This window comes from Phyllobates terribilis, unplaced genomic scaffold (genome assembly GCF_046119375.1).
Source record: "Phyllobates terribilis strain yellow unplaced genomic scaffold, ASM4611937v1 Scaffold_8__6_contigs__length_399053987, whole genome shotgun sequence".
NCBI classification, from domain to species: domain Eukaryota; kingdom Metazoa; phylum Chordata; class Amphibia; order Anura; family Dendrobatidae; genus Phyllobates; species Phyllobates terribilis.
Window position 1 is genome coordinate 286,789,760 of NW_027362768.1, and position 23,567 is coordinate 286,813,326.

General features: G+C 47.1%; 1 protein-coding gene across 1 annotated transcript in view; it reads left to right on the forward strand.

The window, feature by feature from the left end:
• Positions 1-12,417: 12,417 nt before the first annotated feature.
• FAM83F (family with sequence similarity 83 member F) overlaps positions 12,418-23,567 on the forward strand; it is a 50,146-nt gene continuing 38,996 nt past the window's right edge. Inside the window, exon 1 of the mRNA XM_073644337.1 lies at positions 12,418-12,952. Within this exon, the coding sequence (XP_073500438.1) occupies positions 12,488-12,952 (465 nt within the window). The 5' untranslated portion in view covers positions 12,418-12,487. The remainder of the gene's footprint in view (positions 12,953-23,567) is intronic.

A 23,567-nucleotide genomic window follows, 5' to 3' on the forward strand; every position in this document is an offset into this window, starting at 1 on the left:
AACCAGGTGCCACTCTGGGACCGACCTTGTGTGAGAGCAGGCGACTCCCACGGGACTGATGGCCGAAGCCGACAGGCACAGCAGATGAGCACGGCTGGTAGACAGGCAGGTGATGCGGGTAGACAAGCAGGCGGGCACGGCCGGTAGACAGGCAGGTGGGTACGGCTGCTGATAGGCAGGTGGGCATGGCTGCTAGATATGTGGGTGGGCATGGCTGATAGACAGGCGGGCGGGCACGGCTGATAGACAGGCGGGCGGGCACGGCTGATAGACAGGCAGGCGAGCACTGGAACTTGAGAGCTGGAGAGTGTTAGCACACAAACAACAACCTTGCACAGGCACCTCCATTTTGGAGGAGGTGCCTTATATAAGGGCAGTCCTCTGGCCATTGGCCGGGGACTCTTTAGGATGGCCCCTTTAAGAGGGAGGGAGCGCACGCGCCTAAGTACAGTGCCCGGGGAACTGCGCGTGGTGCGCGCACCTCGGGCATATGCAGCAGGGGAGCTGGAGGATGCCAGACCAGGACCGCAGCGGTGAGGGGATCAGCATCTCTGCCCGGCAGGAGGCAGAGATGCCGACGCTACACAAAGACTCTGAATAAATGCTCTTCACTGTGCTTCCTGTACAAAATATCCCACCCACACTGCCCTTCTCAACAATGTCCCCTCTCCACATTGAGCCTCTTCGTAATATCTCCCCCAACAGAGTCCCACTTCATAATATTCCCCCCACATACACTGATCCTCACCAAAATATAACCCAAACAGTTCCTTTCCATAATATTCTCTCCACATTGCTTCCCCGTTCATAAAGTCCACCCACCCCACTGCCTCTCGATATATTGTACCCCTTTCACAATCCCCCCATAATGTGCCATGGCACCTTCCCCTGGTGCTAACTTCTAAAATGATTAAATATGTTTAATCTTTGGCTCGTTCCTGGCGCGCTTATCGATGTCTGGCGTCTCTGCTTCCTCTGCGGCACTGGCAGCAGTATGATGATGTCAGCAGCATGCTGACCTCATCACGCTGCTGTACATTGAGGAGGGACTGATGGACACTCCTCTGCCCTAGTCCCGGCGCCACAGTGTTCAAATGTATTCATGTCTGAAAGGCGCCAATACATTTGTACATAGGAAAAAGGGAGCGGCATCTCCCGGACAGGTCTATAGGTGGTAGGCCTGCTGTACAGGTTCTTATCACCTATTAAGATGCAAGCAACCTTGGCTAGGATTGCTCTCTTTAGGGGCCTCTTAGCAGTCACATGAGTTGCCGCTATTATAGGCAAGCAGAACAACGATCTAGTTTGCAGCCCAAGCCGCCTACTGGCACCTAACACCCAAGTGAAATGCCCAACCAGTTCCCAGACTAGCTAAACTTCTGGTCTTTATAGTATAAGCATACCAATAGACATCAGCACCAGGGTCATCAAGTATAAATTCAAATCAAGGAATTTAAGTGGACACTATTAGTTTGAGTGGTCACTCAGGGCGTTAGAACCTTCAAAGGAACATCCAGAGGACATTATTACTTTCCATGGGTCACACAGTGTTTATTATTATCGTATAGATGACACATATGGGAGAACATAGGGGCTTTATTAAAGTTTGAGAACTGAGAAGATCACTATTCCTGTGGGGGGCAGAATTACTGTCTGGCACTATTTAATTTAGGGGCACTATCTATCTGGTACCCTTATTTTCAGGGGCAGTGTCTGTGCTGTATTTTGTTGGTAGGCTAAAGTAATGATGCCTCTGTACCACACAAAAGGTGCAGTGAAAAAGGGACAGAATTGGGGGTAATAGAAGAACGGGGAGTTTGTGTAGATTGGGAAAAAGTAGGGAGAGTGTTGTAAGTTTGAGAAATTTAATGTGTCTGTGTTGCAAACTCTGCAAAACTGCAGACACCAGTCATGGTGGGAAGAAGTCTTCACTATGGAAAAGTTATCGACTCCAATCGTAAAGAACGTCAACTGTAAGTCGCTGGATTTATATTGTCACTGATCATGTCTGTAGAACTGGTATCTACTACTATATGGTCAGTGTAATGGCGGTAATATTGGTCTTTTATTGTTTTTTTTTTCATTTAGTAACAGTTTGGTGGTGCAATTCAGTCACTATGTAATGATAACAGTGGTGGAGATAATGTGGTGGCATTATATGGGCGTTGAATAATTGTATTATTATTGGTAATATTGGTCTAAGTGGTGGAGTCGAATAGTGGAGACATATACCTTGTGTTTTTAATATCCTACCAATGCCCCTGATTGCAGGTAATTCTTAAGGGCTGTTTTATGAGCACACAGGCTGATCATTTTCAGTATAGAGGTTAGAATCTCACAACAAAGCAGAACTTGTTGTCATGGCTCGGTTTGGAGATTCGATCCGCTGACTTGTTGCTGCGTGGTCGGTTTCCCCTGTCTGCTGAGCTATTGCCTTTTCTTCCCTGTCCAAATGCTGACTGTCAAATTGTCTTTATTCCCCCTTCTTGGTTTGCTCCTCTCCAGGTGTTTTCCATTTTCCCATTTTGGTTTTTCCTATCATATTCTGGGTTGGATTTTATATGTTCACCCTTCACTGCACTTCCTTGCTGGCTATACCTTTAGGTGGACTTTGGTTTAGGAGTTCCAGCCCTTCAGCTGGTAAACACCAGTTGAATTCCTGCAGTGAGTCTATTTGTTTTCCTTCTCAGCTCCTCTTCCTTTCACTTCTTTAGGTTTCTGGGAGATTATACTTGTTCTGTTTACTTTTGGCTATCGTTAGCTTTCCCTCTCTACCATTTATGAATGTGTTTTAAATTTCTCACCCAGGGTTTTTGTATCTTCCTGCACACTTTCCTCACCTCTTCTTGTCAGAGTGTTGCGGCCTCCCCTCTGGTTCCTCAGGAGGTACGAGAAACCTCTCGATGGCTTTTTAGGTAGCCAAGTCCAAGGTGGTGTTTTTGAGTTGTGCGGCTATGGTTTTTCTAGTCAGTACAGGGACCTGTTGGGTGTGGGTGCGGTGTCTCACTGTGGTAGGTCTTCCCTTTTACCGAAATCTGTGAGTTAGTGTGTGTTACGTTCATAACACTTGTATACAGCAATAGGTTGAAGAAACAAGGGAAAGCTAAAGGGTATGCAGAGCAGCTGAAAGGTCCTTTGGGGGGGGTCAGATATGCACTAACACTCCATTCAAAATCTATAGGACTGAGAGTGATCATCGAGTGCTGTACTCAGCTATCTCTGTCAGTCCGATCAACAATAAAGGGGGCAGTAGATATGAAAATAATTTATCACCTAGGACAATAACGTAATGCTGCATTCACACATCCGTGTAAAATGCTCATGCGCTGCCCAATTTTTTTAACGGACAACAAATGGACCCATTCAGTAGAACGTATGTATTCACACATTAAAATCTGAGAATGATATTCGTGAAATTCAGAGCATGTCCTGTCGTCAGCACATTTAATGCTTACACTGAACAACATGTTGCCAATGATGTCTGACTGGGCTACCTAGGGCCCAATACTAACAATGACTTTTAGGATCCACTGTTCAGCCACATGCAAATATTACCCGCATTCACAAATTTACATATGCTTCTGTACTACAATAAACTGGATAGTTCATTAAATTAATGATGAGACGCCATCTTTGTCTGTACATAGTGAATTAAGTGTATTTTGCCAAGTGCTCATATAGTGGGGGGGCCCACCTGGGGGATCACCTGCTCCCCAGTGGTCAGACCAAACCTGGTTGCTGATAACAATGATTTTTTTTTGCTGACATAAATGATTACATCATGAACATAGATTTTGCTTATTCTTTAGGTGATTGTTGGCATTTTTGCACAATCAGATAACCAGGAACGCGTTCCCACTAATGTTCCCTTGCATATTATTTACTCTTGTAAATACACCTTTATATTTCAAAATAAGGATCTCCTTTTTCTAGAAACATCACTACTCCATGGGATGTGTCTTGTGTTGCAGTTCAATTAATACCTGTGAATGGCAGAATCCACAGCTCAATCCGCAGAAAAATTCACACGTTCCTTATCTACCTAACTCTGTGTTCATGACTCGCCCCCTGGGCCGCGTGGGGAACCCGGAACCGGGCCTCTGGTGGGATGCTGGGGGTGGTAGTCTCAGTGTGGCGGCGACCCGGTCCGTGGCTCAGGGTGGTCAAACCAGTGGCAGTCTTAGTGTAATAACAAATGTCCGACTACGCCACCCGTGGATTGCGGTCAGTGGGGACCGCCGCTGCGCTGCAGGCCGCTGAGGCTGATGTTGTAAGCACAGCCAAGTATGGGATAACTCCCCACGGGAGAAGTATTGCCTTAGGGCAGCTAGTGTGGCTGATGGGAGTGATGGTGTGAGCGTCTCAGTACTAATGGTGCTGGTGCGGCGATGAAACACAGAGACGCGTGGTGCAGTTCAGGGTCTTTACTGATGGTATAAAGCAGACCCTCCCGGGAGTACTGGTTAGCAGTAGAGGCCTGGTCAGTCTGTGAGCAAGCAGGAATTCCCCCTGGCCAGGTGGAGTTGTAGGCCTCCCCGTCTATCTGCACTCTTTCCTGGCTACCTTGCTCTATGCGGGTAGAAGTAGCCCACGTCCCTGAGTATACCGTGTGGTGCTCACCCGTATGGCCGGTGACTTGGGGCCATCTGTTAGCCTCCGCTCCACGACGGCGGTGCTGGTCCCTTGCTTGTGACCGTGCCTCCGGGCTTCTAAGGCCAGAGGACCTGGAATCCCCTGCCGGTTGGATTCTGCTGCTGGACCTGGATGTCCCCACAGCCTCGGACTCCGTGTCCGGGTTTAGTGTCTTCAGCCAAGGCGAGCTATCTAGCTTCCAGCCTCTGGCTCTCACTCCTGCTCCTACAGAGCTCCTGCTGTATCTTTCCCTCTCCAAGCTCTGACTCCTAATCCCGCCCCAGACCCAGTTTATAAGGGCAGATTCCTCCCCTCCCAGGTCTGGGCGGGCAGTGTTGCATGCTTAGGGCTCCTGACCAGAGAAACCTCCCTCTTGCTCTAAGACATAATATTTCTATTACTGTGGCAACCAGACCCCTGGGGTGCCACATTCCCCCCTAGTAAATTTTTGTACTCCGGGACTAAACACATTTTTAAAGAAACATAAATACAAGGGTATAAACGATAATACAATAACATATTTACAAAAAGCTTTAGTTCTTTAAAGGTCACGGCGTGTCCGCAATCGGGTGTCCATATCACCCAAGGTGAAGTTTGTGAAACAAGAGGGCGTCCATGTCACCCAAGGTGAAGCTTTAAGCGAAGTAGGGGACCTGTCCAAAGCAAACCCCTTGCGTTGGCCTTGGGCGTGGCTGCAAGGCTGAAGCTAGCTACTTTGGGCCGCAAGGAGGCCACGCCAGACAGGTTTTCTCTTCTGCGGCCGTCTTCGCAAGAGGCACAGTGTGCAACTATCTACAAGATTGTTCCGGTTATCCAGCGTCCATAACCTGTTAGTCCAAATAAATCTGCAGGGTAACTGAGAAACATAATTAATAACAGGCAACAACAAAAACCATAAACATTTTCAAGAAACAGGTAAATTTACAGTGCATTACTTTATATTTTCCAGCGAGCGGGCATCTGACCTCTAGTGACTCTAGTGGACCTACGGAGCTCACTAACTGGTCCTGCACTACAGGGTGTAGGGGGTGTTATGGGTAAGCTGGGCAGCTGTCTGCGCACTCTTTGGCTCACTAGGGGCACGGCAGGGTCACTACTAGCAGAGGGTTGATCCTCCTGCGCTGCTGGTGTGGACTCTTCTGCCTCCTGGGCCGGCTGCTCTTCCAGCTCTACCTGGTCTTCTGTAGGCACTTGAGGGGCTGGCTGGAGAAAGGTGAGGACGGGCACCACGATAGCGCTGTTTACTTGTGTCCAGGACCGGGGAAAGTCTCCGAGTACGGTGCTGATCATTTCCTCCTTTTCCTCTACGGGTTGAGGGTCTTCCTGATCTTCATCCGTGCTTTGCAACTTCTCGGGGCACTTTTTCAGGTGGTCTCTGGAGTCAGTGGCTGTGGTTTCTCCTCCATCCTTGCTGATGACGTACACCTTTGGATTATTGTGGCTTGAGGGCAGTACGGTGTACGGGTCCTTTTCCCACTGGTCGTCCAATTTATGGAGCCGCCTTTTTCTTTTCAAGACCTGCTCTCCAGGTACCAGGGGAACAGCAGGAGCATGTTGGTTATAAGTCCTCTCCTGCCTTTCTCTTGATTGACAGAGACTTCGCTCGACGCTCTCCTGTACTTTCCGGTACTGCTGCTGCCGTTCTGTATCCCAGTCTGCCTCTGGCGAGGTGTCCTCAGGTGTCAGGACTCCCATATCCAGGTCAATAGGCAGCTTACCAGGTCTTGCTCTCATTAGGTAAGCCGAGGTACAGTTGGTGGAACCTACCGGGATGTGGTTGTACAGGTCCACCAGATCGGGCAGTTTCTCAGGCCACAGGCTGCATTCTTCCAGGGGCAATGTTTTTAGCAGATCTATCACCACCTGGTTCATCTTTTCGCAGAGTCCGTTGGTCTGCGGGTGATAGGGCGTTGTTCTTATCTTCTTAAAGCCATACAGGTTGCAGAACTCCTGGAAGACCTCTGCTTCGAAGGCTGGTCCTTGGTCTGTCAACACTTGCTCCGGGTACCCGTGTGGACGGCAGTAGTGCTGCTGGAAGGCTCTAGCTGCTGTTTGAGCCGTTAAGTCCTTGATGGGAACCACCACCAGGAACCGGGAGTAGTGATCTACGATTGTGAGAGCGTAGACATACCCAGATCTGCTCGGAGCCAGTTTCACATGGTCCAGGGCTACCAGTTCCAGTGGCTGTCTGGTGATAATGGGCTGCAGGGGAGTCTTCTGGCTGGCACGGTCCTTCCTTCTTAGGTTGCACGGGCCACAGTCTCTGCACCACCTCTCGATGGCTCCTCTCATGCCTACCCAGTAGAACCGTTCACGCAACAAGTACTCCAGCTTCTTCCATCCAAAATGTCCTGCTCCGTTGTGGTATGCCTCCAGAACCATAGCCGCGTCTCATCTTGGGACCACTACCTGCCAGGTCAACTCATGTGTTCGAGAGTTAACCATTCTCCGGCACAGCTTCTCCCTGTAGAGGATCAGTTTATTTTTCTCCTTCCACAGTTGCTTGGTCTCCTCCGGAGTGTCTGGGTCAAGACGGGCATCGGCCTGTGTCAGCATTTCCTTCACCAGACGGACTGCGGGATCACTGTCTTGCGTTTCCGCCCAGCTGTAGTGGGGCAAGGGATTGAACGTCACAGAGCGCCTGTCCTTCACACGGTGGGAATACAGGGTAATCCCATGATGGTGGAACGCAGGGAGCTCGACTTCTTCCAGATCTTCTGGATCTTCCCCTACGTCCGGTAAGTTTGGCATTCTAGACAGGGCATCCGCGTTGGCATTTGAGCGTCCCGCCCGGTATTTGATGGTGAATTCATAGTTGGACAGGCGGGCCATCCATCTCTGCTCCAGGGCACTGAGCCTTGCAGTGTCCAGGTGTGTCAACGGGTTGTTTTCCGTGTACAGGGTGAACTTGGAAGAGGCAAGGTAATGCTTGAAACGTTCGGTCACTGCCCACACCACTGCCAGGAACTCCAGCTTGAATGAGCTATAATTCTCAGGGTTCCTGTCCGTGGGCCGTAGCTTTCGGCTGGCGTAAGCGATTACCCGTTCTTTCCCCAGCTGGATCTGGGACAGTACGGCTCCTAGCCCGATGTTGCTTGCGTCCGTGTGGAGGATAAAGGGCTGGCTGTAATCAGGGTACGCCAGGATTTCATCCCCCGTGAGGGCCATCTTCAGCTGGCAGAAGGACTCCTCTTCCAGCTTTTCCCACCTGAAGGGCGGCTTCTGGTTTTTAGCTTTCCGAGATTGACCTATCAGGAGGTCCTGCATAGGGGCTGCCATTTTGGTGAAACCGGGAATGAATCTTCGGTAGTAGCCTACCAACCCGAGGAACTGCCGCACTTCCTTTATGCTGGAGGGTGTTGGCCAGTCTTTAATCATGGTGATCTTATCGGGGTCGGGAGCCACTCCGTCAGCACTCACCACGTGTCCCAGGTATTGCACCTTTGGTTTCAGGAGGTGACACTTGGAGGGTTTCACCTTTAGGCCGTAGCTTGCCAGGGCGTCAAACACTTCTGCCAGGTGTTTCAGGTGGTCCTCGTAAGTCTTGGAATAAACGACGACATCGTCCAGGTATAACAGGACCGTCTCGAAATTCCGGTGTCCCAGACAGCATTCCATCAACCGTTGGAAGGTTCCTGGTGAGTTGCAGAGCCCGAACGGCATACAGTTAAATTCGCTGCGACCCATCGGGGTGGTGAATGCGGTCTTCTCCCGGTCCGCCTCTGCTACAGGAACCTGCCAGTACCCGCTAGTGAGGTCCAAAGTAGAGAAGAAGTTAGCAGATTTTAATGCAGCTAAGGACTCTTCTATCCTTGGTAACGGGTACGCATCTTTGTGTGTGATACGGTTGACCTTCCTGTAGTCTACACACAATCTCATGGTGTTGTCTTTCTTTTTCACTAAGACTAGTGGAGCTGCCCAGGGGCTACAGCTGTCCCTAATTACCCCAGCCTCCTTCATGTCTTTTAGAATCCCCTTGGCGTGTTGATAGTGTGCAGGGGGTACGGGTCGGTATCTCTCCTTTATGGGAGGATGGTCTCCCGTGGGGATGTGATGTTCTACCCCCTTTACTCGCCCGAAGTCCAGCGAGTGTTTACTAAACACTCTCTCGTACTCTTGAACCACCCGATAGACTCCCTGTTTTTGGTGTGAGGGAGTGGAGTCAGTACCCAAATGCAGTTGCTGACACCAGTCCTCCATTGGTTTCTTAGAGCCGTTACCTTCCTCTGGTTGAGATGGAGGCAAGGGTTCCATGGCCTGTACAGAGTTCTGGTTTATGGTGAACAATTTGGCTAGCGTGGCATACCGGGGCAGGTATACTTCTCTCTCCCCGATATTTATGATGCGGATGGGCACCCTCCCATGACGTACATCGACCACCCCCCGTGCTGTCAAAATGGTGGGCCTACTGTCTGAGTAGACGGGTTCTACCATTGCTTGGTAGTCTCTACATCTTAGACCAATAGCTGCCCGGCACCAAATCATCATCTCACTTTTTGGGGGCATGGCAATAGGGAATGGGTCACACATTCTCACGCTACCTATCTCACCACCAGATAGTTCCACTTGTTGCCGCTTCATCAGTGCCCGGATCTCTTTTTGGAGCACACGCTGCTGGCTGGAACTGGCGTTCTTGGCAACCTGCTGCAAAATAAGAATCACCTCTGCAAGACAGTTTTCAATTACGTTAGTACCTAGGGTTATTTTTGGGTGACTCTCGCGACGGTCAATGTCCACAATGATCAGTCCTTGTGCCGGCAGTTCAACTTTACCGACCTTGATGGTCACTTCTTTAAATCCTATCTGTGGCACGGGCTGACCATTGCTGGCGATAATGCTCAGGTCGTCATCTGGGTAGCGGGTTATGTCCGAGTCATTCCAGTACCGCTTGAAGAGCACGTACGGGATGGTGGTGACCTGTGACCCGGTGTCCAGTAGGGCACTCATAGGAATGCCGTCCAGTACCACAGGCAAGACCAGACGTCCCCCTACGTACTTGTCACGCCAGTTCGATGAGCCAGATGATCTTAGGCCTGGGGGTTGGCCCTCTACCCCAGGTTGTGCCCGTTTAAATGACAGTACCTTGCCATATGTCCGGGTTGATTGCAGCGGCGGCAGATGGGTCGTCCGTCCTCGTTGTACCTGTCGCTGGGTCTCCCTCTGGCCGGTGGGGTCCTCCTCAGTCGGCGCCACGGGACGTCCTCCGGTCCGGATGCCAGCTGGATCTTTCCTGGAGAAGAGACCTGTAAAAACTGCACAGTTCTGGTTAGCACGGCAACGCTCTTAGTCAGCTCTTGGACCTGATGGTGCAGGTCTGTAGCTGGATTATTGTTCAAAGCCTGCGCATCAGCTCCCACAGGCCCTGCAGACAAGGGCGCCGCGTCCTGGTGCTAAGTGATAGCAGGGCGCTTGTGGGTCACAGCGCCACCTGGTGCCGGTTCTCGGAGCACCTGAATGGCTCTGTCCTTGAACTGTGCAAAGTCCAGATCAGGGTCCTGTAAGGCCACTGCCCGCAACTGGGTTCGGTGGGCATTGCACAGTAGACCCTCAATAAATTGTTCGGTCAACAGCTTGTCTTCATTTCCCACGCTGTCGGGGTCTGCCTGCTTAATGGCTCTCAGGGCCTCTTGTAGGTTTAGAGCATAGTCTCTTATACTTTCATGTGCCCGTTGTTTGCACCCGTAAAATCTGAGCTTTATTTCGGCTGAGGTTCGGGTATCAAATGTGTCTTTCAGACTGGCTAGTATTTCTCTGACAGTCCTCTTCTTCCCAGGTGACCAGGACTTTACCTCCCTTTGGGCTGCCCCGATTAACTGGGCCACCAGGATGCTTACTTTTTGCTCTTCCGTGAGGGGGTATACCTGGAAGAGGCTATCCAATCTTTCCCTAAAGTCACTTAGGTTATGTGACTCCCCTGAGTACTGGGGTAGCCAGGTTGCCCCCGGGATATAGGGCATGGTGAATGGCATGACCGCAGCAGCGGTGTGGTGGTGGACCTCCCCTCGGTTTCCGACATCCTCCTTCCCATCTAGTGGACCTTGGCCTACCTTGCGATGCTCTTCTTCTGTAGGCCGCGGCTCCGCAGTCGATCGTCGGGGTCGAGGACCTTGCGTCGCGCTCCTGTGACGTCAGTGTCGCTCTTCCTCCCTTCCAGGACCTTACGCAGCGTCAGTGCGTGGGGTGGAGCTTCGGATCTCGCGCGCTTTCGGCGTCCACGCCCCTCTTCTTCCCGTGCGGCGTCCTGAAGATGGCGTCCGATGGCGGGAAGCAGCTGCGGATGGCGGGAAGACGGCGGGAAACGACCCAAGATGGCGTCCGATGGCGGGAAACGACTCCGGACGGCGGGAAACTTCGCCACAGGTAAGTACAAAAGTCTTTTTCAGGCACGCAGTACCCGGTGGTTGCGGGCATGAAATCCTGCCGACTACGCCAAAGTTGACTCGCCCCCTGGGCCGCGTGGGGAACCCGGAACCGGGCCTCTGGTGGGATGCTGGGGGTGGTAGTCTCAGTGTAGCGGCGACCCGGTCCGTGGCTCAGGGTGGTCAAACCAGTGGCAGTCTTAGTGTGATAACAAATGTCCGACTACGCCACCCGTGGATTGCGGTCAGTGGGGACCGCCGCTGCGCTGCAGGCCGCTGAGGCTGATGTTGTAAGCACAGCCAAGTATGGGATAACTCCCCACGGGAGAAGTATTGCCTTAGGGCAGCTAGTGTGGATGATGGGAGTGATGGTGTGAGCGTCCCAGTACTAATGGTGCTGGTGCGGCGATGAAACACAGAGACGTGTGGTGCAGTTCAGGGTCTTTACTGATGGTATAAAGCAGACCCTCCCGGGAGTACTGGTTAGCAGTAGAGGCCTGGTCAGTCTGTGAGCAAGCAGGATCTCCCCCTGGCCAGGTGGAGTTGTAGGCCTCCCCGTCTATCTGCACTCTTTCCTGGCTACCTTGCTCTATGCGGGTAGAAGTAGCCCACGTCCCTGAGTATACCGTGTGGTGCTCACCCGTATGGCCGGTGACTTGGGGCCTTCTGTTAGCCTCCGCTCCACGACGGCGGTGCTGGTCCCTTGCTTGTGACCGTGCCTCCGGGCTTCTAAGGCCAGAGGACCTGGAATCCCCTGCCGGTTGGATTCTGCTGCTGGACCTGGATGTCCCCACAGCCTCGGACTCCGTGTCCGGGTTTAGTGTCTTCAGCCAAGGCGAGCTATCTAGCTTCCAGCCTCTGGCTCTCACTCCTGCTCCTACAGAGCTCCTGCTGTATCTTTCCCTCTCCAAGCTCTGACTTCTAATCCCGCCCCAGACCCAGTTTATAAGGGCAGATTCCTCCCCTCCCAGGTCTGGGCGGGCAGTGTTGCATGCTTAGGGCTCCTGACCAGAGAAACCTCCCACTTGCTCTCAGACATAATATTTCTATTACTGTGGCAACCAGACCCCTGGGGTGCCACATTCACACACCCCTATTTTTGGTAAAATGCATATAAAAAAAACACATTATGTGAACATCACATTTTTAAAGCATATTAAGCACATTTTAATATCATAATGCTTTCATCAAACTTTACTGATTCTTTATCAACCCGTAAATTAGATATAATTCCACTTTCCACTCATGGTTTCAGTGTAACTTCTATGGGACACTGTCTTTGCATAGGACAACAAACTCTTCCTTGGTTCAGTTGTTTCAATGCTTGTGGTTTTCTCTCAGGATTCAGGCTCAACTGCTTGTTCCGTTTGGCAGGAAAGAAAATAAATGAAGGTTGGGTGAAAAAGAGGGTTGGGTCTCAGGTAAGCTCTGGTTACCACTTCCTCAAGTACATAATATAAGGCATTACTGTGATTGAGCAGTCAGAGGAAAACACCATGGCTGATTCACAGGTCCAGTGCTTGAGAGATGACCATGTCAATGAGAAGATCACTGAGAACAAGGTCTACTTCTACTACAGCGAGGACCACAGGAGGTGCATGGAAGTTCTGATCAATAATGGGATCCAGGCATACAGACAATACATTAAGGACAAACAGATAAAGGATTTTCTTTCTACCAAGGAGCTAACAGATCTAAAAATTGATTTTAAGAAATATGAAATTGACAATCCAAAGAAAGAAAAAAAACAACAAGCAAACAAGCAAGGGGAAGAAAAAGAGACCTCCCTGCAATACTGGCCTGCACTCACTGATACCGAGATCCCACCTCTGGACCTAGGCTGGCCAGAGAAAGGCTATTACAGAGGTGTCAGCCAGTTGCTGGTATATACCCACCCTCCAAAGGAAAATGCTCCCACTATAAAGGCTGTTGTGAGAGATATGATCCAGACAGCAAAGAAGGTAAGTTTGATCCAAAAAGACCTGCACTGATCATAGGCGTAATGATTCATAAAGTGCCAATATTGACATAATTTAAAGATGGGATTAAATGCAAACGATTGTAGTATGTTAAATTACTGAGAAAATGTATCACTTGTTTTGCTTCTATTTGTGTGAGCAAAGTACTATCTTGTATAGAGTCATAAAGTTCTGAAAAGTGAAAGTTACTGTAAGAAGCCCAGTCATTGACCACAGCATGCAAAGTCATTCTGTCACACTAGATACATATTCAGTACCTCCATGTGAAGTCATGCACCCCAGCTATTGTTAGCTCTGGGGAGAAAAACGGAGCTGGATCTAGAGAGTCGGATATATAGCAGAAGTGTTCAGACATGTCGAGATGAGACGCTGACTCTTGTGAGCAGTCAACATGCAGTAACTAAATAGTCATTTCACCTACACATGAAAATATGCAGCATATACTATTCATTTTAAAAGCCACATTAGGGTCCCCTAAGCTGAGCCCTTGATCCAAGTCTTGACCAGACGACCTCCATATTCCACTTCTAACATTGGATGTCTATTGATTTCAACATCTGCTGTGCAACCTTTTGTTAAAACTAAAACATGAGGTAAATGTTAGGGTTTTAAGCTGTATTAGTTCTTCACCAGTTCTTCATTTATGTAATATAGAGCCAGGAATCTTCTACATAAACCTCAGAAATGGGTCATGAGTTAAAGAGGCCCCAAAAGTAAATTGTCTGTACTTTATGTTTTCAAAAGATCTACATTTTCTTCTCCGGACATTAGAATAGGCTATTCCTAACCTTCAGATCAGTGACCAGTCAGTGTGCAGTTGGAATCCAACCCCTCAAAAAAAGGTCACTTCCTGAAACATTGTCTCGGAACTGAACAATCTGTAACGTTGTCTATAAAACACCTTTATCACTCGGCGTTATCCAGAAGTTTGTTCCCATTATTTTACGACTTCCTATAATTGGACTGTTTTAATGATTTCTCTCCACCTAGATGTAAATTGCATACAAGGACGCACTAGGGTTGTTTGCTTTACAAGTATCTGCTCGGCACATTAATGTAAGGTTGGAGGAATTCCTAATAACTCCATAGTTCATATGGAGCTGCTATCCATGGTAAGAGGGATATAGCAGGAGAATTTTGGGGGCATGAGCCCAAAATCCTCCATGGGGGGGGGGCACATCCATGGCCCATGGAAGTATGGGCAGCACGGTGACTCAGTGGTTAGCACTATTACTAAGCCGCGCTGGGGTCTACAGCTGGAAGTAGTTTGTGTGATCTTCCTATGTTTGCGTGGGTTTCCTCCAGGTTCTCTGGTTTCCTCCCACACTCCAAAGACATACCGATAGGTAATTTAGATTGTGAGCCCCAATGGGAATGGAGATGATATTGTCTGTAAAGTGCTGTGGAATTAATGGCGCTATATAAGCGAGTCAGTAAAAGTATTCTGGCAGTGGCCACTTATTCATATACAGACTCTCCACTTTGCAGACTCATTCATGTGTTATTTTGAAAGATGGATTTCTCAGTTGCTGTGTCACGTAGCTGTCTAGATCACGAGGGACTGTAACTTGATGATCTCATACTTCTTTTATGCAGTGTAGAAATGTAAAACGAAAGTGCCGTACCTGTTGTGCCGATATGTTAAGTCCATGCATGGGCACTACTAGATAAACTTTTCTCAAACAAGTAAAGAAAAAACTTTGTGGGTGATGTGAGAATGAAATGAACAATTATCTAGAAGGTAGATCTAGATTGTGTCTGGGTTGTTATCTGGACAAACAAACACATAGAAGAAGTATTCCTAGTTTCTGTGTTCTTGCAGTGGTAGGCTTATCAGTATAAGGCCTTATGCACACAGCACAGCTACATGCACAGAGCTGGCACAGAGGCACATGGAGTCCCTACAATTTTGCATTATTTCAACTAGAGATTTGTGGGCCTAAAATCAACTTCTGGACCTTCTACTCATCTATATAAGTGACAAATAATACTGCCACAATGTGATGTGACCATATAACCTGCATATACAACAGTGACTAAATAATAGCGCTATACTACTATTGAAGAAAACCTAGTATTCCAAGGCCAAGATTACGAATGATACCACTATATATGGGACAAATTCAGATTATAATGAAAAAATAACACTGAATTTTGTCCAATATTACACCCATACACTGACGCTACAGTGGTAGATACCAGTTCTGTAGATTGTATAAGTGCCTGCTGTAAAGGTAAATCCCATGGCTCACGGGTGATGTCTCCTCTTGTGGGAGTTTTTCATTTAAAGTCATTCCCTTCTCCATCTGTCCCAGACCACCATAAAGACTTCTACCTCTCATCTCTGCAGAATTTAACACACAGACAGGAACTTCACACATTCCATAGCATTATAGCCATTCGTAGGTCGCTAGAGTGTCTTACAGCGAGTAAGAATACTATCTCTTGGTGGTTCCCCACACAATACCAGTGCCTCCACTACTAATGGTGCCCTTTATGCCTCCACACAATAAAATGACCCTAAATAGTAATACTCCCCCATTCTATGCCTTAATAATATGGCCATGTATTGGTAATACTCTCTTGTGACTCCAAGTATTATGAATGCCGCTTCTATTACCATACACTAATGTACCCTTGTACCACCATATATTCAATGTCCTATTGTACCACTATATAATAACACTGACTCCACTCTGTGCCTCCATGTATTAATAATGCCCCTATGTGCCACCATATATTATTAATGCCCCATTGTACCACCATATATTATTAACTCTACCTTGTGCCACTATATTATAATAATGCCCCTACTAATTAATAATATCCCCTTGTGTTACCATTTATTATTAACGTCCCCTTGTGCCTCAGGCTCACCTGTTGATGTGGATTCACTAAGCCATCGGTCTGCATAGACAGCACCGACCAAGGCTTTGATGTAAAGGTACAGTAGAGCAGGATAATCAGATATCATGTAGAACAGAGTATATAGCAGAACTGAGTGTTCAGACAGCACCCAGGAACAGCACTGCTAGATTAGCAGACAGGTTACCTTGTTTTGGCAGAGCCGAGTGTGCGGACAGCACCCAAGAATAGTAGAGCCAGACTGGCAAATAGGCACCTTGTTGTAACAGAGCCAACTGTACGGATAGCACCCTGGAACAGCAGAGCAGATTGCTGGACAGTCACTTTTTTGCAGCAGAGCTGAGTGTTTGCAAAGCAAAGAAAGGCTTGTCAGGAGGCATACTGTGGGAAAATTGAAGCAGAGACCAGCAATTCATAGTTTGGGCTGTTTTGGGGCAGTCTAAGAAAGGTATTCAGCATTTATGCCGCAATACTTGAATACTCAGGTGGCGTGCAGCCACCTTAGAAAGCCTTAAAAGGATTATGAACATTATGAAGGATTATAACATCAGATCCAAACACTGCAAAAGAATCTGGTGGCCAAAGAGGGAAGACGTGCAGGCCAAAGCTGGTGTCAGGACATTTGAGTAACACATACAGTATAATATTAATTCCCATTTTGTGCCCTATATAAAATAGTACTTTTGCACCCTCTTTGTGCCCGTAAAAAGAAAATAGAGTGAAACTCTCCTCACCCTGCACCTACAATGAGTGATGTGGTTCTCCCTGCATTAAGGCTGGTGCAGGTAGTGCAATGATGTGATGTAATCTCACTAATGTGCTCCTTGAGCTTCTGACACCTGGACTACCAAAGCCCAAAACCAGCCTGTGGCCAATGGCTTCCTGCTCCACCACAGTTTTCAACTGTATCCGCGTCATTAGGACACAGCTAGCATTGAAAGTAGTGTCTCTCGGAGAATCTGGGCTTGTCCCCCTCACCTCCAGACCCAATCTAAGTAGCTCTGTGACTGTGATCGTTCCACTACTGATTACTTCATGTTCTGAATTTTGGAGTCTTCATGTTGCACCATTATGTTCCATAAAAGCAATGACATGCATGAGGGATATCCTGATAAGAAAAAATTACTGTGATAAGGATTTAAAAAAATGGCAAGAGCGCTCGCTTAGAAGTACCCATATGTATGTAAAGGGCCACATTTAGTACAGAGGCTTAAATGTTAAGATATTTTGGTGGGATGATCCCCAAACTTTTTTTTAGGGGGGTGGTGGGGTTATGTTTTGTCAAAGAAACACGTATTTTAACTTGTGCTGAAAACCAGTGCAGGGACTCCATCTCCACGTAAATCAAAAAAATATAAATAATCTTTATTGTTACATAATTAAAAGGGATTAAAAAAAAACATAACATCAGAGAAGAAAAAATGTAAATTGTGTTGGGTGAGCAAGGAGAAACTCCGAAATATATAATTAATATTACATTGAGAGATACTCTGTATAGACCAGGGGTCTCAAACTCAGCTAGGTATATGGGCCGCACATAGAAAAAATGTGATTTGAAGGGCCGCATTCTTTGCAGGATGATATGAAATTTTTAATGATACCATATTGTTTATTCTATATACCTTTTGGATCATTTTTTGAACATTTTTATTTTATTCTGTTAAATGGCATTCATTTTATGGGCTGTGGTACAGTTATATCATTTTCACAAGTTTACTGTTTTACAATTTTTATTTCCTTTTTGTGTCGCCTAATTGGTCACATACAGTCATTTTTTTTCTTACAATTAGCACCATATAGTAATTCTGACCAACTTTTTGTAGTAGTTTCCCCATTGTGTAGTAATGTGCCCATCGTGGTCCCCATCTTGTAATAATGTGCCTATCCTGGACCCCATATTGTAGTAATGTGCCCATACTGGTCCCCATCTTGTAATAATGTGCCCATCCTGGTCCTGTCATGGGTGTGTCAGAGGTGACAGACAGTCACCCTGTAGTGGTTTGCAGGAGATCTCCACGTTTGGCAATGCAGACAGCTGCCTAGATAGGAGGCTGTGTTTAGGACCCAGCGACTACCTCTCTTTAGTCTGGGTGTATATATACATGGGGTGTCTAGGTGGGCGTCGCCGGTTATACTCATTTCTACTTGGAACTTGGCTGAAGCAGCATCTCGTCCTCTCTGGAATCTTGAGGCCGTGTGCCCTGTTGGAGTTCTTCTTAAGCTAAGTTGTTATTCCTCTGTGTTGTCTTCCCCTTTTGTCTTTAGAGTGCTAGCGGAGGTTGACTAGTGCTCATCTCCTTCCACCCCTAGTTATAGCCTTACGCCAGAGATAGTAGGGCGAGTCACGTGATCGGCGACAGCTGCGGAGGCTGTATAGGGACGTTAGGGGGAGACAGGGTGACGCTAGTCCAGATTAGGAGGTCACCTCTTCCCCATTTCCCTAGTGTCTGGGCTCTCTTCCCCCTTTCCCTAGTGTCTGGGCTCCCTTTCCCTTTCCCCTCTGTGTTGCACTCACACCTGGCGTGACTCTCTGTGTTACCCTCACACTTGACGTGACAGGTCCCCATATGTAAGTAATGTGTCCATCCTGGTCCCCATCTTGTAGCAATATGCCCATCCTGGTCCTCATCCTGTAGTAACGTGCCCACTCTGGTCCCCATCCTGTAGTAATGGGCCCATCCCGGTCCCCATCTTGTAGTAATGGGCCCATCCCGGTCCCCATCTTGTAGTAATGTGCCCACCCTGGTCCAAATTTTGTAGTAATGTGCCCACCCTGGTCCCAATTTTGTAGTAATATGCCCACGCTGGTCCTCATCTTTTAGTAATGTGCCCATCTTGGTTCCCATCTGGTAATAATGTGCCCATCCTCGTCTCCATCTTGTAGTAATGTGCCCATCCTGGTCTCCATCTTGTAGTAATGTGCCCATCCTGGCCTCCATCTTGTAGTAATGTGCCCATCCTGGTCTCCATCTTGTAGTAATGTGCCCATCCTGGTCCCCATCTTGTAGTAATGTGCCCATCCTGGTCCCCATCTTGTAGTAATGTGCCCATCCTGGTCCCCATCTTGTAGTAATGTGCCCATCCTGGTCCCCATCTTGTAGTAATGTGCCCATCCTGGTCCCCATCTTGTAGTAATGTGCCCATCCTGGTCCCCATCTTGTAGTAATATGCCCATCCTGGTCCCCATCTTGTAGTAATGTGCCCTATCCTGGTCCCCATCTTGTAGTAATGTGCCTATCCCGGTCCCTATTTTGTAGTAATGTGCCCATCTTGGTCCCCATCTTGTAGTAATGTGCCCATCCTGGTCCCAATTTTGTAGTAATGTGCCCATCCTGGTCCCAATTTTGTAGTAAGGTGCCCTTCCTGGTCCTCATCTTTAGTAAGGTGCTCATCCTGGTCCCCATCTTGTAGTAATGTGCCCATCCCGGTCCCCATCGTGTAGTAATGTGCCCATCCTAGTCCATATCTTGTAGCAATGTGCCCATCTTGGTCCCCATCTTGTAGTAATGTGCCCATCCTGGTCCCCATCTTGTAATAATGTGCATATCCTGGTTCTCACATCTTGTAGTAATGTCCACATACTGGTTCCCATCTTGTAGTAATGGCCTATCCTGGTTCCCATCTTGTAGTAATGCCCCATCCTGGTTCCCATCTTGTAGTAATGGCCCATCCTGGTTCCCATCTTGTAGTAATGTGCCCATCCTGGTCCCCATTTTGTAGTAATGTGCCCATCTTGGTCCCCATCTTGCAGTGATGTGCCCATCTTGGTCCTCATCTTGTAGTAATGTCTCCACACTGGTCCCCATCTTGCAGTAAAGGCCCATGCTGGTCCCTAACTTGTAAGACATTCAACTGAAAAGAATCACTGACTTCAGCGGCCCTCAGGACCAGGCCGCAATCATTACGGGGGATATGATGCCTGCGGGCCGCATTAAGCAGCCTCACGGGCCGCATGCGGCCCTCTGGCCACGTGTTTGAGACCCCTGGTATAGAAGATGAATGACCTCAAGGAGTTTTATATGTGTTAAAAAGTTTTAGCTATATATAAGACATAAAGTTATTCATAATCAAGTAATCAACATCGTGCATACGAGTTGAAAAGCATGTGCTCACCTAGAAGAAATGCACTCGAGGCTCGTTAATATTATTAACGACCAATGATATAGCGACAGCTAGTTGCCAGTGGTCATAACCATGGATACCTAAGGTCCTGCAATGCCTGCACTTAAGGAAAGAGACATAGTGAATCAGAAGAACTACACTACATTTCTAATTGGAGGTATTTGCTAATATTATTATTATTATTACACCTACTACATATTGGGATAGGGTCTTGGAGATGTGAATACCCCTTTAAGTACATTTCTGTTGCAAGTTACACCAGTTGTGTGGTGCAAATTATGATGAATTTGTCATCTACACTAGGCCATTGATTCCAGTTAAGTTTTGCCCATTTTTTAACAAACCCTGGCAGATGTGGCCAGGACCGGCATGAAAACTCCAAAAGTCACACTTTTTTTGCGCAACTAGTATTGGCACCAGTATTTTGCAATATTTCAGTTAATAGTTTTATGCCAGAATTTTATTTAAAAAATCCATTTGACAAATCGGAGCCTTTGAGCGCGTCTCTTTAAATGTTATCACATTGCAGTACCAGCGAAATCAAAGATACTAACAAAACAAAGTGCAAAAGCTAGATAGACATTGGTGATAAATATGGGCGCGTCATAGCCTGAAGGGTGAAAGTAATGGCTATGGTTGGCATTTTTTGCTTTTGTATTTCCTTAAAATGATTTTCTTCAGTCATTTCCTCATTCATCAATGTAAACTTTTTAAAGGGGTTGTCCAGGACTTTAATAGTGATGGCCTTTCCTTAGCATAGGTCATCAATGTCTGACAAGTGAGGACATACCCCCCCGATCAGCTGTTCCCGGTTTTGGCTGGAACTGCTCAGTTATGGAGCTGCACAAAACATCTCTGTCGACTGTATATTCAAATCAATATGGGGTGGATGTGCAGTACCGGCCCGCAGCCACTATACAGTCGACGGAGCTGTTCTGTGCAGGTCCGTAACTGAGCACTTCCGTCTAGAACCGAGAACAGCTGATCGGGTGACGGGGTTGCTCCCTACCGATCACAGATTGATGACCTATCCTAAGTATAGGCCATCAATGCTAATGTCCCGGACACCCCTTTAAGCCATTTTTTCACTAGTGACCGTATTACAGTTGTCCTTCACTTTTCATAAGCCTTTGAGAACAAATAGAATTTTTTTAAATTTTCCTTTATTCTTATAACTCTGCTCTCTTGATATGTTTCTAAATACATGTTTCCCAATGGCATTCAAAATGGTTATGCATCTTAGAACATTGGCCTGTGTTATTCCTCTATTGTTCCTCCTGTAAACATTGGCAGAAATTGAGAACTGGACGCAACTACTCCCCATATGAAGGCAGTTTGTGTCTCTAGACACTCTGACACTGAAAAGATTCTAAAGTACATTGTTAAAGCGGAGTTGTCCATTTCTTCGTACATTTCCAAGCGGAATACCAAAGGAAATGCATAATGCAGAGTTGTTGTATTTAATCAAATTTAGGGATAGAACTTACTAACATTATCAATTCTTTGCCAATTGGTCCCTTGGCATTAGTCCATTTGGTTGTTAAAATTTCCCTTGGCAGAAATAAATCATACAATAAAAACTTAGGGCCCTAAACATCGAGACTGACGTTTTTCACATTGGTACTGATGATGGGGCGTGCTGGAGTCAGATGCTCCTGATTAATGAAGAGGTGTACGTCTCTATATGAACCTGGAGCGACTGATGGGTGGTGTGCTCCTCCGTGTGCGATGCCAGAAATCTGACTCCAGCCAGGTACTAGAGTGAGATTTCGGGTGTACGCCATGACTTAGACGAGCTGCAGTGTCCCATCCCAGCTCTGCCCATTTTGTCAGAGCTGGGAGAAACAACTGTGAAGACACCAAAAATTGCAAAATTTAGGAGCAACTTTTCAAAGCTTTTATGATAGAATTCTGGCATGAAAGCTTTGATGAATCGGGCCCATGGATGTCTTATTACTGTGTAACCTGTCAGTAAATGAGACATTAGACTAAAGTCAGGTGAACACGCTGATATTGGTGGGATCAGCGACAAATGAATGTTTATGGGAGTCTCCAATTCTCCCCCGAGAGATAATGTTGGGACTGTTGGATTTCCAATGGCCGATCAATTTGTTCTCCAGGAGCTAAGGCTCTCTCATGGAGAACATAGAAGCGCTCGGCCAGGCTGAGTGTTCCTGTGTGTGATGGAGTTGATCATTTATTTAGTTGGTGAATTTTGGGGGCTTCTGGGAAAGTAAAAGTTAACAGCAGCTCCGTCTACTGATAGGGGCCGCAACCGAGTACTGTACATCCCCTATTGATTTGAATAGGGGCAGATGTGTAGTACCCGGCCATGGCCACTATCTGTTTAAGGAGCAGCTCCGTAACTGAGCACTTCCGGCCGTCTCCGACATCGGCAACAGCTGATCGGTGGGGGTGCCAGGTGTTACACCTACACTAATCAGACATTGATCTAAGGATAGGTCATAATCACTGTTAAAGTAATGGTTAGTTTAGCAAATAGATTTAACCCAGATTTATTAATTGTAACTTTTTTTTAAAAAGTGACAAATTGCAATTCTCACTCCAGTACGTGAGGGTGGAGGGGGATGTACAAAATTGGAGAAACAGCTCTAGACAGAAGTGTAATATTTAAAGATGAGTCAAATTTATCAGACATTTTGCAACACTTTTATAAATCTGGTGCAAAAATCTTACAGCAAAACTGACTTCAAAAATTCTTCTCTTGATAATTCTCCCCCAGTAATTTATACGTATAATTGTAGAACTGCGCAGAACTGCTGTCTGAACATGTTACCTTTGTGTCTCTGTTTATTTGAGTGATTGGATTCATCTTTTCATCAGTTTTATGTTGTCAGTCTTTGCTTGCCTTGAAACGGCTGACGCAGCTTACACGACTCCTTGGCAGGCATCCATATACACGTGTCAGAGGAGAACAATGAAGAAGAATGACATGTGAAATTTGTTTTCTGTAATAAAATGTTTGTTTTGGGGGAGGTTATAAAGAAAACGTTTCAGGAAACACAGTGCAATAACTGGGTCAGATGCAAATATTGGTTGTCCTATTGGCCCCGCATAACCTGCCCCAGGCTGGATTCACATGTGGCATGTTTCACACCGTGCAGCTGTTTCATTTGCATTTTAACGCAGATTGACAGTGAATTATATCTTTGTAAAATGTGAAATTTACATTGAAATTTCAGAAAAATGTGGTAGTTTTGAAAATTGGTAGCATTTAGGGCCCATTTAGTACCAATGCCCAATTGCCATTTACTGCCTATTTAGCATCAACGTTTTGAAGGGTGTGACGGATCAGCTCTCGAGTAGGCGCAGGTTCACACAGGAATGCAGTCCGCAGGTTCCAAAACAAACAGGTGGTTTATTAAATGTCCATAAACCAACCAGGAAAACAAAACATAATGGCCTCTTTCTGGCAAAAAAGGTATAACAGAACAAAACTTAAAATAACCAGTCCATACAGCACTGCTTCAGAGGTTTAAAGGTAGTGCTTTTCTCTGCCTCCAGCAGACTCTGAGCAGCACAGGCAAGGTCTGTTCTCCTTGCACAACACACAGCCAGACTGAGACAGGTGCAGCGGTCTTAAATCAAG